The sequence below is a fragment of the Cucurbita moschata genome, unplaced genomic scaffold (assembly GCF_002738365.1).
Source record: "Cucurbita moschata cultivar Rifu unplaced genomic scaffold, Cmos_1.0 Cmo_Scf00063, whole genome shotgun sequence".
Lineage (NCBI taxonomy): Eukaryota > Viridiplantae > Streptophyta > Magnoliopsida > Cucurbitales > Cucurbitaceae > Cucurbita > Cucurbita moschata.
The window spans coordinates 791,623-806,971 of record NW_019268579.1 but is presented as its reverse complement, the minus strand read 5'-3'; the positions used below and the strand labels follow the sequence as shown (position 1 = coordinate 806,971).

At 35.3% G+C, this 15,349-nt stretch overlaps 3 protein-coding genes and 1 non-coding gene across 4 annotated transcripts; 2 read left to right on the top strand and 2 right to left on the bottom strand.

Annotated features, from left to right (window-relative positions):
- Positions 1 to 558: 558 nt before the first annotated feature.
- TRNAG-GCC lies at positions 559 to 629 on the top strand. Its single transcript has one exon. It is a non-coding gene; the product is annotated as a tRNA-Gly (tRNA).
- A 607-nt stretch (positions 630 to 1,236) lies between these two features.
- LOC111437485 (bet1-like SNARE 1-1) lies at positions 1,237 to 3,827 on the bottom strand. Its single transcript, XM_023075487.1, has 6 exons — positions 3,707 to 3,827; positions 3,404 to 3,510; positions 2,288 to 2,438; positions 1,806 to 1,862; positions 1,664 to 1,723; positions 1,237 to 1,580 (listed from the first exon to the last, which is right to left on the bottom strand). Exons 2-6 carry the CDS (start codon positions 3,415 to 3,417, stop codon positions 1,491 to 1,493), a joined length of 372 nt encoding a protein of 123 aa, XP_022931255.1. The 5' UTR covers positions 3,418 to 3,510; positions 3,707 to 3,827; the 3' UTR covers positions 1,237 to 1,490.
- Positions 3,828 to 5,510: 1,683 nt separating this feature from the next.
- On the top strand, positions 5,511 to 6,356 carry LOC111437443 (LOB domain-containing protein 16-like). The gene is made up of 2 exons (XM_023075417.1): positions 5,511 to 5,940; positions 6,016 to 6,356. The coding sequence occupies exons 1-2, from the start codon at positions 5,620 to 5,622 to the stop codon at positions 6,277 to 6,279; spliced, it is 585 nt and encodes a 194-aa protein (XP_022931185.1). The 5' UTR covers positions 5,511 to 5,619; the 3' UTR covers positions 6,280 to 6,356.
- Positions 6,357 to 6,888: 532 nt separating this feature from the next.
- On the bottom strand, positions 6,889 to 7,921 carry LOC111437441 (LOB domain-containing protein 29-like). The gene is made up of 2 exons (XM_023075414.1): positions 7,587 to 7,921; positions 6,889 to 7,455 (listed from the first exon to the last, which is right to left on the bottom strand). Exons 1-2 carry the CDS (start codon positions 7,863 to 7,865, stop codon positions 7,012 to 7,014), a joined length of 723 nt encoding a protein of 240 aa, XP_022931182.1. The 5' UTR covers positions 7,866 to 7,921; the 3' UTR covers positions 6,889 to 7,011.
- Between the last annotated feature and the right edge of the window lie 7,428 nt (positions 7,922 to 15,349).

Genomic DNA, 15,349 nt, shown 5'->3' with positions numbered 1-15,349 from the left:
GGGGGGGGGGGGGGGTAAAGTTGGTTTGCATCTAAAGGCTCCTACGTGACATGATTATTATTTTTATAAAGAAAAATGTAGATTTTGTAAAATAGAAGTAATTAGAGAGATAGAGAGCATTTTAATGGATGATTGCATGTGGTGGGCGTGCCGATGTTGTTGCAAATTCTCGAAGAAATACATAATAAATACAAATTAATTACTAGACACACTAATAATTAATGACACATTTTTATACAAATTCCTATTTAATTTTCACCCATAGTGATTATTTATGTTAATTTTTTTATTAATTATTTGTTTCAAAAAATAAATTAACTATGCGTTATGATTGTGAAAACCTGAGAATAAAGCTAACAACTAGTTACTATTTATCTCAAATAATTATATATATATATATATATATATTCAAATTCATGTTAAATTTTAGATAACAAAATTAATCGATAAAAGAGAAACACTTAGTATATTTATGCATTTTTTAAACATTTATGGTTTTAAATTGCAACAAATTAAATTTAAATAATTTTTTTTTTTATCGAAACAAGCAACAAACAAGCACCAGTGGTCTAGTGGTAGAATAGTACCCTGCCACGGTACAGACCCGGGTTCGATTCCCGGCTGGTGCACATGTTTTTTAATTTTAGTTAATAAAAATATCTTGTAAAATAGTCACATGAAACCGGCTGTGCAGGTATTTATCATGAAGTAACTCACTCCTTCGCTACTTGTACTTCAACAAACCGTCACTTATAATATTAAAAAATATTGGAAAATATCAATTTTTAATCCTGAAATTTGCAAGTTGTTAATTAAAATGGTTGATTTTGAGCACTAGTTTCGAGTAAACTTTAATCTTCCTGAAATTACTGAATATTGGGATTTTGAGTTTTATGAAATTATTTTTGTATTAAAATTAGTGGATGAATTCGACAGAAAAATTAAATAAAAATCTTACCTAAATACATAGTCAAAATTGATGAAATTATAAGTTCATGATGGAAACTACTTTCTTTTTTTTCTTTTTTTTTTCAAAAAAAAAAATATCAACTTTATTTTACTCTCTCTTCAGACCACTCCATCTTTTCTGAAATTACATCCCAACCCTTGTATGACCCAGCACACTTCTGAACGTCACGACTTGTTTGAGATCAATAAAATGGTAATTTAGGTTCAATCAAATGGAATATCATGTCGTCAGGATATCTATCTAATCAGGGAAGGCAGATAAAACTCTGGTGTAACAAACTGGCTTGCTGATTATATTCATCAATGTCAGCTTGATGGAGAGCTGCAGATGATATTTTGGTTCCAAACTCTTTCCAACTTCAATTTTGGTACACAAGGAAAACATATTCACACAGGCATCAACATAACAGCTATGCCAATGTTACAACTAATACTCTCATAGAACTAAGCAGCAGTGCTGATCATTGTCTTCCATCCAGAGCCCAAGCTCGACTTCTTTTGATGATATCCAAATGGAAGAATTACCTTGTGAGATAGTACACAATGAAGAAAATTGCCACGAAAAGTACGACTAGCGAGAACATCTTCGGGCTCGACTTCGGATCAAATACCTAAACATAAAAATTAATGTCAAAAACGATGAAAAGGAGTGTCGAAAGTGTGGAATGAATTGTTCTTGTAAATATGGCAATACCGTCTTGAATCGATCCATAGTGCCCGACAACACTCCCCTTGATGAATCCATATCATTACCCTGAACCAAAACATGCAAGAAATTAGTTCTCAGTTGATAATAACACTAAGAACTGCGTAAGACACTTGAGTTGACATAATACCATCCTATCCAGCATGCGGTTATGACTCTCCACCTCCTCATTTATGTCACCTGTCAACTGTTGAAATAACACTTTCAATTTGAATGCGATCCAGGAAACAGAATATATCGTTCTCGGCCATCATTACCATTTCTTTGCTTCAAAAATAGCATAGTTTATGTTTTCTATCAATCATATATATTGAGTAATAATCCCTCGTGTGTTTTTCTTGAACAATATACAATCACAAATTGGAAAGTATTTTCATCCTCTAGGTTCTCAAAAATAAATTGCAGCATATTATAGATGCATAATTTGTTCACAATAATTGCAACATATTCTACGTGCAGAGTTGATTCTCGACAATAATTGCAGCAAATTGTAGGTGAAGAACTTGGTCTCAACAATTATTGCATAATGTTATAGGTGCGGAATTCTTTCTCTGTTTCTACCGAATCAATCATCAAAGATTAGTGACTAAGACTGGGTAAGCAATTAAATACCCTTTTCAATAGAAGGACTCTGTCTTGCAAGCCTTCCAATGCTGTTTCATTATCCTGTTCCTCAATTTCATGGGAGGAGTATGAAGATGAGGCCCTAACACCACCCTCCTCAATGCCATCAAAGAGAGAAACCCTATTGTTACGTAGTTCCCTGCACTCCAAGAGATACTATTACAAGAAGAACGACCAGCACATAGCAAGATCAACCTAAGGTTCAGTTCATAAAAATCAACTTGGTACTGAAAAATACATTCTTCAGTTTGTGATTAAAAAAATGAATTTAAGAACTTCCATTCAACTATCAAGGGTGCATGTGCATATAAGTGCACGAGGGAAAGTAAATTGTATTTTGACTAAAGTTTAACAAAGAATTGAGAACTAAAGATTCAAAAATCAGAAAATGTCCACACTCATTGCAAAGATCAATTAAAATATAAGAAACAAAGTTTATTTCCACCATAAACATTTCACCATGACTTATCTTCGATAATTGAGTACATCCCGATAATTCTGGACTAGTAGACAATTATCCAAAACGATATAAGTTGTTAATGTTAAATCACTTAACAGTACGACTTATACAAGTACACGCATAGAAAGCCATAGCATAACATAAAGGGGCAAAAGTTACCAATCTATAGAATAGAGATCTTTTATTTCACGACTATATCAGTATGAAGAATCTTAAACAGAACGAAGAATGCTTAAAAGTGATTAAAAACCCAAGCCCTATAGAATCAATGTGGTCATTCTAAAATCACCTGCTAATAAAAGGTATACGGCAGAAAAATGAAGTAAAAGAGTACACTTCAGATGTTGCAACGTTCTAATGCATCTGGACTGAAACATTCCTCAAGAGAATTCAATTCTAATAATAGAAGTAAAGTCCCAAAACTTGGAATTACTCATTGAACCCTTCTACCAGATACGGACTCAGATTTATCGAGCTATCGGTCTATCGAGATCTAGTAGCCAATAATATAGCAACACAACATTGAATCGTAAATGTAAATTTCACACAAACAAGTAACTGGCGTCACGCGTGGTTTGATCGATAGGAAAGATACTTAAATGGCCTGCAGAACTAAGATAAAGATTGAAAGATTCAAGAAAAACCTTCTGGCGTTCATGTCTATCTCGGGACGAAACAGATTCCACGCACAGCCCTATGTGTTCTTGGATTCGCAATCAAAGATTATTCGATCTGTTGAATTGGCGCTACCCTGTTGAGGATTTGCAGATTATAAAAGTAGAAGTTGATCGGAAGGAAATACAATTAAAAATCAATAAATATATGGATGCAGCAGCAAAGAATCGAAGAGAAAAGAACATCGAGAAAAGGAGTTCGAAGATCACGAGTGGAAGGGGAGTTGAAATTCGAGAGAGATTTAGAAGGAAGGAGATGAAAGAAAAACGTACCAATTGTCGGGCAGCTGAAAGTTTGAGAACTGAGGGAGCGACGAGACTAGGAACGGTGACGAAGAGAGATGATCGGCGAGTCTTGACGGGGGGAGTAAGAGATAAATACTAAAATCATTTATTGAAATTTTATTTATAAATGTTATTTTATCGAGAAAAATAAAAAGAAAACCCCCAATTTTATGTCTACAACATTCATCTTTTAATGTCCAATTGAATTTCTAGTAACAAAATTTAAAAATAATTTCCAGTAATAAAAAAAAAATTCTAATAATAATTATTTTTTGGACGCTAAAATTGAAGTTATAGTTAAAAAGAAAAAAAAGAAAGAAATTAAATAGAGATAGAGAGAAAGTTGGTTTAAATTGGTAAATATTAAGAGCATGAAATTGAATATTAAAATATTAAAATATTAAAATATTAAAATATTAAAATATTAAAATATTAAAATATTAAAATATTAAAATGTGGGCTAATTGAGAAGTCATTTGGATTTAAAAGAAATGGAGAAGATCAAAAGAGTATTCCAAATGTATGCCTACTTTCTTTTTCTATGATATTGTCCATTTTTTTTAATCATAACTTATTAAATATATATCAAAATCACTATTTCCAAAATTAAAATAAAACTAAATTCCTATTTAATTTTCAAACTTTTAAAAGTAATTAATGATTGTGCATTTTGTGTTTAATTAGTTTATAGAGCTGGTTGATATCACCATCATTCAGGTGATATCAATCTGCATGGATCAAGTGTAGCTTCTCTACTCCTGAACCAACATCTTATAAACCCAATCTTATATGCAAGTGACATGAACAGTGACAATTCAGGGATATGGGTCATTTTGTCAAACACGATTCATGTAATTGCTTCCGATTCAAGCCAAAAGCTTGAATTGAATGGCGTTCTTATCTTTTCTCAAATCTTCTTCTTCTTCTTTTTTTTTTTCCCTAAAAGTTTGTGATGTTGCATGGCTGCCATGTGCATTAGTGAGGTGTTTTGCTTGGATCATACGCCCACCACAAGCTGGGAAATTGTAGACAGAAAAACGAAGCCTTGTTTTCTCTGAAAATCTTGCTGCTGTGTGTTAATGGTGTTGTTTTTGTAAGAAGCAGTCAACTTTGTTGAGCTTGGTGACGATGGCTCCACCATCTCTGATGACCCTTTGTTCTTCGAAGAGGTGTGCCGACGATGAACAAGCTCGTTTAACTCATATCCATCCATGTCTATTATATTACCTTAATTATTAATTAAAATTTAATGTGGTTTCAATTATTATGTTTGATCATATATATTTACGGATCAAAGGCTGGTGGGGACACACCATTATTTAATTACAAATTTACAAAGCGGAAACCGACAAAACGCCGCACCTATTACAACTGCGGCGGCGTTGGTTCGGCGGAAAACAAAAATCTAAATTACTATTTTATCCAAACCCATCAATCGACCAAACTATCACTCACATCTTCCTTTATTTATTTATTTTTTTATTTTTTTTATAAAAAAAAAAGTATTGACCCATAAACAGCCAATTTAATGGTAGGAGTTCCACCTACAATTCTCTTTCAATTTTATAATCAATTAACCTTATCAACCACATTTCATATACAAATACAGATTATAAATTTAAATGGTTTATTTAATTTTATTTTATTTTATTTAAAATGATTAATTAAAAAAAAGAAAAAAAGAAAAAAAGAAGAAGAATTGGGGTGTTATGAAGGCAATTAATGAAGAGTGAAAAACAAAAAAGAAGAATAATATATTAGGAGATAAGGCATGAAGGGATGTCCTCCCCTAACCCTACACGCAGACCTTCCATGTCTCCCTTTCACACTTGTTTATAGCCCACCAAAGCCCTTCTCATTAACCTTTAACCCCCACGCCCAACCCTTCGCCTCTGTCCCTAATGGCGTCTTCCACTACAGCCAATTCTCATGCCTCTGCCTCTGCCTCTGCCTCTGCCTCCCCTTGCGGAGCATGCAAGTTTCTGCGACGAAAGTGTGCGCCTGATTGCATCTTTGCTCCTTACTTTTGCTCTGAACAAAGCGCTGCCAGATTTGCCGCCATTCATAAGGTGTTTGGAGCCAGTAACGTGTCCAAGTTGCTCCTCCACGTCCCTGTTCCTCATCGCTGTGAGGCAGTTGTCAGTATTGCCTATGAAGCTCAAGCTCGCATTCGTGACCCTGTTTATGGCTGTGTTGCTCATCTTTTTGCTCTCCAACAACAGGTATTTGGGAACTTAGATATACCCTAAACCCGATTAATAACCTTAAATGGGGTTTTTATTTTTTGGGTTTTGAAGGTGGCGTACTTGCAAACACAGCTGATGCAAGCCAGGGCTCAACTTGCACAAACCCACATGGAGATTCAATGGACCGGAATCCCAAAGTTTCCAAGTTATCAATCCCAAGTAACCAACTCTGCAGTTTCCCCACAGACCTCTCTGGAATCAGCTGCCGACAATGATGAAGCTCAATTTCAACAATTTCCTACAAAAATACCAGCTTCTTGTCATGCTGATGTTGGAGAGCTCCAAGCTTTAGCACTCAGAATGATGAGAAACTAATTCACTTAATCAAAAGGGTGTAATTTGTTTAGAAATACAATAATTTTGATACTCATATAAATAATATCTTATTTAGTTGAACTATGTTCCAATTATTTGACAAAAAATTGTAATATAATGAGACGAGACGCAGTTGAGTTCATGAATTTCTAGATGCAAATATGATGTTTCTTGAGTTCATGAATTTCTAGATGCAAATATGATGTTTCTAGATGCAAGGCTAGGGTTGACAAAGAAAAACATGATCCCAACATAGGGATTGAGGAAAAGGAGGTGAAAATTAATACTATGATCGTAAAAAAAAAATAAAGACAAAAAACAGACGAGGTTGGTGTGGAGTGGAGGCTTGTTGTTTAGGGTTTACATGTTGGGAGTAATAATTAGGGGCAGCTAAGCTTAGGTACCTTTAATTTTGGTGTCCCCATTTAAGCTAAGTTTGTATTGACACAACCAACCAAAGTGTCCCCTTGATTGAATGCATCATTTCAATGGACAATGGAGAAGAACAAGGCCACAATTTATTGGGTCAAATAATAAATGGCCTGCTTTCCATTTTATGATTGTTCTTCTTTCATTCATATTCTTGTATATAATCATCAGATTAGAACAAAGCCAACAATGAACTGCCTTTTGCTTTGTATTGCCAAAATATTATCAACTCGCATCCCAAAATTGATGATTTTGTTGATACACAAACAAGCTAAAGAAATAGGAGAGTTTTCCATTAATCATTTACCAACGTCGAGCATGACCAAAAGCGACTGATTGTAAATCATCAGGCGACTCATTGAAGCCCCATTGTTGAACATTTGAATGCAGATGATCAAGAGTATACATGGAATAGTCTGAGGTTTCTTCAAAGCTTCCATATGATCCACTTTCCTCCATTTTTGCCATGTGATGTTCATAGTTCCCATTGGATTGGGAATTGATCATAATGCGATAGTTCTCATCATAATAAGGGTTGGATGATGAATCTTGAGTCGGGTTCGGGTTGAATCCAGGCGTTACGTTCGAATGATCCGATTGAAACCAGTTATGGAGATCTTGGAAATGAGATGGAATCTTTCTGCAATTCTTCTCATTCACCCCACCCCCGTTGTTACTTGAGCCGTTCATCATGCTCTCTGCTGCTTGTTCCTTGAGAGAAGCAAGCTGTGCCTGAAGACTCACAACCTGCCATATAGAGCGAACGAAGTAGGGTTCCATTGTTAATAACTTTAAAACGCGCGTATTAGGGGGAAAGTTTGAATTTTGATGGCGACCCATTATTTGAATGGAAAAGAAAAATGTAAGGGAAGAAGGACCTGTTGTTGAAGGGCAAAGATGTGAGAAACGCAGCCATAGATGGGATCTTGAAGGCGAGCTTGAGCTTCATAAGAGATGGTAACAGCAGCCTCACAGCGCTCAGTAACAGGGAGGCGAGCAAGAAGCTTAGACACATTGCTGGCTCCAAACACCTTATGAATGGCGGCAAAGTGAGAGGCTCCTTGTTCATGGCAGAAGTAAGGAGCAAAAACACACCCTCTGACACATTTTCTTCTCAAGAACTTGCAGGCTCCACATGGAGAACCAGAGCCTGTCATTAATTAAAAATCTTTCTTTCTGGGGTTTTGATTTGGGTGATGAATTGTTCTTAGGCGTTGAGGGGTGAGGATGGAGTGGAGTTTATAAACACCAGAGGGGAGAGGGGAGAAGGGGAGAATCATTTTAATATCATATCAAATGGGTTTAGGTTCCCTAAATGGAATACATTTGTGAGTATTTTATTACTCTCAGATGACTTCTCTTTAACATCTCCATACGACNATATTGAATTGATTTGAGGCTGTGGGGAATCGAAGAGGGTAAGAATTCGGTTCCGAAATTTCGGTGAAGTCGGAATCGGGGAGGAGAGACTGAGAGAGGGGAGATTTTTATATTGGGATAAATTTTTTTGGTTTGGTATTGATATTGGTGGATGCCATGGCGGCGGGGGCAACTGATCGAGCGCGGCCGGTGGTGGTGCCAACGGCGGCGGCTGTGACGGTGACGGACCCAATGGGGAAGGAAGCGGTGTTGGCGTGGTTCAGAGGGGAGTTCGCGGCGGCGAACGCGATTATTGATGCGCTGTGTGGACATCTGGCGCAGGTGAGTGACGATGGAGGATCGGAGTACGAATCAGTGTTCGCTGCGATTCATAGACGGCGGCTGAATTGGATTCCGGTCCTGCAAATGCAGAAGTATCATCCGATCGCTGACGTTGCCTTGGAGCTACGGAAAGTGACGGCGGAGAAAAAGAGAAAGAAGAAGAATCGGGATGAGGAAGAGGAGGAGCAGAAAGGAGGCGATGAGGCGGCGGTAGTGGTGGTCGAGGACGACGGCGACGGCGATGGCGACGGTGATGTCGAAATGGAGGAAAAGAAGAACGAGATTAAGAAAATGAAGGAAGAGGAGGAAAATGACGGAAAGATTTGTTCGGATGAGAAGGAAATCGTCGAAGAGACAACGATCGAGATTAACGAAACCGATGGCGGAAGAAATGAAGCTCTTCTGGATCCAATCGAAGAGGAGGATTCAATTCGAAGCGAAATAACTGATTCAGGTAAGTTTCATTCTCTTTTCAATTTTTGATTTCTACAGATCTCTAAATTCCAACACCAAATCACTACAGTTCATGATCTACGAAATTTCTCGAAAATCACTGAAACTCTGCATCCTTCCACGAAATTTCTTGAAAATCTTGTTTGAATTGATGAACAGTGAAACCAAATTTCTGAATCAACAACAACAAAAATTAGGCAAAATTCCTTTCCACATTCACAGGATTCAAACAGAAACCAAAAATTTCCAGAGTCAGATCCACGATTTCGTCTTTTACAGAACGCCTTTTTCTTTCGTTCTTTCCCCCCCCCCCCCCCCCCCCCCCAAAAAAAAAAAAACCTAGTGTGAGAGGGCACGACATGTCGACCACTAGTGCGCTGTTATGATTAACTAATCCAAACACTCATATATCATCACTCATTTCACTCCCTTTTCCTCGCTTTCGCAAACCAACATGTCGACCTTGCCCCCACCTCTCCATTTTCGCTCTTTTTAAATTATAATAACAATTTCTCAATTTCATTCTTAATTTATTGATAATCATGAACTAAATCCCTCCATGTTTTGTATTAAATACATGAATAAAATAGTGAGATTTTTGAAAGATTAATGATTACAAATTGAGAATTAAAGGGATTAGGGTTTTGCATAGTAATGATTTGGTAGAAGATTAACGGTTGGAAGTATTATAATTAATTCACACCCATTATGTTTTATGGATGTAAGTGAAGTGTATTAAATAATCCCCACCGGATCTCGAGCTAGCTTTTTTTTAAAAAAAAATAACAAATTTAATTGAAGGGTTTTAGAAAGTGGGCTCAAAGTGATCGTTCGTTGTAATTAAAACTTCATTAGTAGTGATGGAATATTCCTATGGCTGTGTCTAAACACTAAGCTATATTTCCAGAATTTCATCATGGGGAATAGTTCCTTATTTTTATTTATTTCCAATAATGCAAAGTAGAAACACTTGAAGGTGTGTTGCATGTTCAGTTAATTGTGTTCCCAACCGTATTCATTAATGGGTATTTTAATTTTAACCATATTCTTTATTATTTTTGGGTATGACATAGGTTGGGAAACAATTAATCGTGTCATTCTGTCTGGGAAAACCAAATTACATCCCTAACTTTCAGTTACTTCCATTGTCTGCATGCGGTTCCACAAGACATTGTTGCAATCGTGTTTCATTAAACTAACTTTAACCATTAAACTCACTAATAAACACATTTTAATACATTTATATGCTAATTATATTTAAGTAAGTTACTTCAAATTGCAACCTCGAAGTTTGGTTAAAAGAAAAAGAAAAGGAAGTAGTGGTAGGCAGGCAGACGAATTAGAGAAAGCCACGTGGACAATGAATGGAATCTCTTCCAAGCATGCCTGTCTCAATTGGTAGTCCATTGCATAGACTTAGGGAAGCTACATATCTGATTTTCAGGACTGAATTATTTAACTTCCCCATGCCATATAACATTTTAATTAACCCACTCAATCATTCTTTTTATTTTTTATTTCATTTCATGTTTTCATGTCACATGTTCTTCTTACTCAAATTTATTATTATTATTATTATTATTATAATTGTTTGATAATAAATATAGGGATTCGAGTTTAGATTAAGTATATAGGTTTTAATCATTCACATAACCTATATTTGTACTGCCATTTATATTTTAACTGGAACGTTGTATTCGATTATTAAAATTTCAAAATTTTTAATTCTATTTGATTTAACGACTAAAATAATTTAGGAGTAATATAAGATTAAAATGAAAAATAAAAGGAATTGGCAATTGGATGGGGGATTAGGAGAATATCTCAATCATTTGGGAGGCGACAAAAAGCGGAGAACCAGCTATGGTTATTCCTCGGGATTGAGGGATCACGTGCCTTCCCTGTGATTATTTCATCTCCGACACACCGCACGAGCGATCTTTTCTTTTTTTCTTTTTTTCTTTTTTCTTTTTTCTTTTTTCTTTTTTCTTTTTTATCTCTCTTTAACTTTCTGGAAAATAGAAATAACCCCATTTTTTTAATTTAATATTGGGTGGGGCCCTTAGGCGCTAGTTTCCACGTCAGTTGCAGCTCACCCAATTTCTTTATTATTTATAATCCAACATGATAAACACTTTCAAAATTTAGCGCCAAAAACCATTAATTACACGTCTTTGAAATTTGACTTATATATATATATATATATATTAATCTCTAAAATATTCAAAAATGTTTTTTCTTCTCCTTTTCAATTTTGGTTTATTATTATCAAAAATAATAATAAAAAATTATAGAAACTAAATTATAATGTAAATTGAATTTCTCAAACTCTATATAAAAAACTATAATTCTATAAAAATGCTGATGTGGTACTTCAGTTTTGAAAATAGCTGATCAAAGTTTAATTAATTAATTAATTGAGTTGAGATAATTTTTGTTTATTCATGGTGGAATTAGTTTATAAAGAAAGGAATTATAAAAAAAATCAAAAAGAACATAACAAAGTTTGCCGTATGAGTGGGTTAAAAAATCTATAATTTACTCATAGGAAATTAATTATAAATTTATAGCTACTAAACTTATCTGAAGTAGCATATATTATTTGGATGGTCCAAATGATCCCTATGGTTTTCATTTGACTAATCATAGGGATTTAAAATAGGGGGGGGGGGGTTAATTACTTAATGATTTTCATTATTTTTATTAGAAATATTAGTCAAAGGCAACATGCTTAAAGAAAAAGGGACTTAGATTTTAGAAATAGTAAATTGAAAAATAAAAATAATGTTTTTTGTAATATGAGATTAGAGAAAATTAGTTGGAAATTTGATGCTGACATTATAAATTGATGTTAAATTAACATCATTGGACTGGTCAAGCCGACACTGATGTTGCACATGGGGCCATTGCACGTGTTTGGATGATTGCTACCCTCTTTTTCTATTCTTCCTATAATCTATACACTATATATTTGCATCACTCTTTTTTCTATACTAAGGTATATATTTAAATACAACAGTATAGGGTAAACATAAAGTTGTAATAAAAGTTAAGAAAAAAGGTTAAAATTGAGTCTTGAATTTTAGAACTAAGATGAAAATGCAAATCAAAATTGAAGATCAAATTTGGTTAATTTGAAAGTTGTTTAGCAACATTGATAATTGTCCGTTTGTGAGTCTCCCTTGGCTCTTTGACCCAATTAAATATGAAAATATTGGAATAAAAAAAAAATGGAAGTCCTCAAAAGCCAAACTATCATTCATATGAGTAAGGTTAAGTTGTAGAGTATAGTTTATTATTAATTAAAGTTGATATTTGATATTTATATTTGTAGAGTATACTCAATGATTAAGAAATACAATTGGAAAATTAGATTTAATTGAATAAAAATAACAATATTAAATATGAATGAGCATGTTCATAATTTAAAAATGTTGGGTGTAGTTTGAATAGGGGGCAATGTTTCAAAGTTTGAACCAGGATGTGACGGAATTTGATGCGATCGTTTCTAAGCCTGCAATATTTGTAAAAAGAGAAGGGTTTTTGATGTTGATGTATATGTTGGGAGTAAGTAAAGAGGAGTTGGGGAGAAGTAAGTCCACAAAGGCGTTAATTATTGCAATCATTTAGTGCAAAACTTAGGAAAAGTTGAAGAATCACAGGTGGAGACAACCTTGGAGAAAATAAAGGGACCAAACCACACACAACTTAACCTTATTGGGGAGAAGCTTTGACCAAAACATTAACTTTGTAATGTAGCAATAATGTGTTACACCCCAACCCACAACTTTTGTCTCAGTCTCACTCAGTCAATTTTGGTTCCATTTACAGGTTTTGTTTTGTTTTGTTTTCTCTCCTTTTCTTTTTCTTCAAACAAAAGATGGAATTGCTTTCTGGGTTTTCGAGGATGCAAGCAAGCCCCACAAACCCACAACTTTACAAAATTATTTTGACCAGCAGCATTATTGTGAAGTCCATCAAAACTTGGCTGTATAGCATTCAGTGGGGAAGAAATATTTTTAACCTTCTTTAAAAAATTGCATCTTTGAACGGCTTCGGCTTCAATTGCTTCAGTCGTGTATGTTTCTTGTTTTCGGGGTTTTTAATGTTTAAGGACAAAGGGGTATTGGCTTCCAGTTTGAGCAATGTCTACTCTATGTCGGTAACCCTAATGCTGCCACCTACATTCAACAAGAGACATCAACATCAACATCAATGGAAAGATGCCTAACTTTTTCTAGATTTCTTCTCTTTTTCTCTCTTTCAAGCTTTTTCATGAGTACAGTTCAACTCCAGCTTTGATCGGTCAGGTCAAGCCTCTCCCTTATGGTTGCGGAGTGTTTATTTGATGATCGTTTGTTTCGGTTTAAACTTTATTCTTTTCAATCATTGTCAGTGGTCACTTCACATAATTCTGGTTTCTCTGTTTCGTTTTCTCTGTTTTCCCCACTCTAATGGCAATATCATTTTTATTTAATCTCACTAGAGTTTTAACCAAATCAAGGCCTTTGAACTAACTATTCTCACAAATTTTCCATTTGAGCATGATTTTTCTAAGACAAGAAACAATTTCACAGATAATATGAAGGGATATATACGAAACGAGGATAGACAAAGTCTTAAGCCAAAAGAGAGTTTTCCGAAAGAGATGACAGAAAACTCTTAAAAAAGAAGACTATTTAGACTATAATTACTAAAAGGACAAAAAAGTTCACAGCATTAAAAAGCCACAAGAGACTAGGACTTCTCCTTCATATTAAAGATTTTATTGTTACTCTCAGAACAAGGGACCTACAAAAGGCTCTATTGAATTGGAAACCTATAGTGTTAGAATCCTGGTCCATTTCTCAAGTGCACGAGGCCCATGAGAAGGACAAGAAGATATTCAAGTAGAAACTTGGAATTTAGGCGTCTCTGCAAGCCCGTGAGTCTCCTGTGAAACTATATCTTTTTATACTGTGGCAAAATGCTTGAGAAAATACAAACCTAACTCGTCTGTGTACGAAGGCCCCAGTTTTGTCTCTTTATGATCAACCTCCTTGAATTATAATCTCTCTTTGTACAAAATTTGATGATCTTTGCAAAGGTAAGTTTGTAGCAAATTCAGAAATTTCAAACTAGTGAATCAGGGAAATTGATGATCAGTGAGACGGATGCGATATTTTGTCTAGGATTTCCCCCCACCAACTTGATAAGGGAAAGTCAAACACCTTAGAACCTTCAGTTTTCCAGCCAAATTCTACAAAAATTTATCTAATATTCACTGAGAGTCATTGACCATTAATCTTACAGCAGAACTATGCAAGGCTTGAAGAATAGCCCCTTACCAGAGGAAAGCTACTTCCATTATAATGGAAATCGAAAGAGAAGACTATGCATATTCTTCGTTTAAAAATAGAAGAAGAAGAAGCCAGTAATACCCTTTTCCCCGCCCCAATCCAACCAACCGCAAACACAGGAGAACGAGTTGGATTCAAATGGTATAGGAAATCCATTGCCTTATATGACATTATAGGCGACGAGTTTGATAAGTAGGTGTTGGTTTCAATTTTTTCCAAATCCAGCTCGTTCTAAAGAAGTGCATAATGCAGACACTATAATCATGTATATTTTCAAATATATGAGTGTTTCGTACAGAGAAGGAACAAATGACTAACCTGTTTTGGAATATCCATTAGCTGAGGTTGTTCAATCACATCGCTTCACTATGTCTTATCTCATTCCAACGACACGAGTTTCTTTCTGAAGTCTGTTTCAGTATTAGGATATCGGCATTAGCAAGGTCCATATTCTTTGTTGTTCTTTAGACGGTAACAATAACGGGACTCGTAAACTTCTACGGTGTTACTTAGGCAACCATTCAAATAAATAGTTTGAGGTACTTCTCAAAGAACAATATTATCTCAAGTATCAACACATGAATTGATTGTAGCATCCGATAACGGAAAGGAAGATGCAATGTGTACCTATCAGTGGAGACTTCTATCTTGCGGCAAACATTAGAAAACTTCGAAGCTAAATCTTAGAGTCGCTACAATCGCATAGCGGAGACTAAGCTGTCAATAAGCTTGCTCAGAATTTCAAATCTGCATACACCAAAGCATCAATGCTCATTCACCAAATATTTAAAGTAGATCTACAGACATCCAGCTAGCGATGACAAAAAATCAAGATCAGAAACAAAAATACTTACATCTCAGGAAAAATCTTAGACTTGTCGACGGAAGCCCTAGATCGTCTCGATGGACTTGCATTCTGCCAGGAATCTATCTGCCTTCTGACTAAGATGCTGCAGCTGATTATTAGATCCACGAACGCTCTCGGCAGCTCCCCGAAACCTCTGTAATCAAAAGCGCAAACCTACGTTTCCAAGTTCAGCTAGGTAGCGCGGGCGGCATCTCCGGCGTCTTGGAGATTAAAGAATGTGAATCCCGAGTGAACGTTGGTTCCCGCCATTTTCAAAAAAAAAAAAAAAAAAAAAAAAAAA

Bases quoted from the DNA above. Each gene is read 5' to 3' on its own strand.
- LOC111437443 (XM_023075417.1), top strand. From the start codon at position 5,620: ATGGCGTCTTCCACTACAGCCAATTCTCATGCCTCTGCCTCTGCCTCT. The intron at 5,941-6,015 runs GTATTTGGGAAC...TGGGTTTTGAAG, and splicing joins TTTTTGCTCTCCAACAACAG to GTGGCGTACTTGCAAACACA.
- LOC111437441 (XM_023075414.1), bottom strand. From the start codon at position 7,865: ATGACAGGCTCTGGTTCTCCATGTGGAGCCTGCAAGTTCTTGAGAAGA. The intron at 7,456-7,586 runs GTCCTTCTTCCC...TCTATATGGCAG, and splicing joins TCTTTGCCCTTCAACAACAG to GTTGTGAGTCTTCAGGCACA.
- LOC111437485 (XM_023075487.1), bottom strand. The intron at 1,724-1,805 runs GTATTATGTCAA...GTTTTGGTTCAG, and splicing joins ACCGCATGCTGGATAGGATG to GGTAATGATATGGATTCATC. The intron at 1,581-1,663 runs GTATTGCCATAT...TTTTATGTTTAG, and splicing joins CTATGGATCGATTCAAGACG to GTATTTGATCCGAAGTCGAG.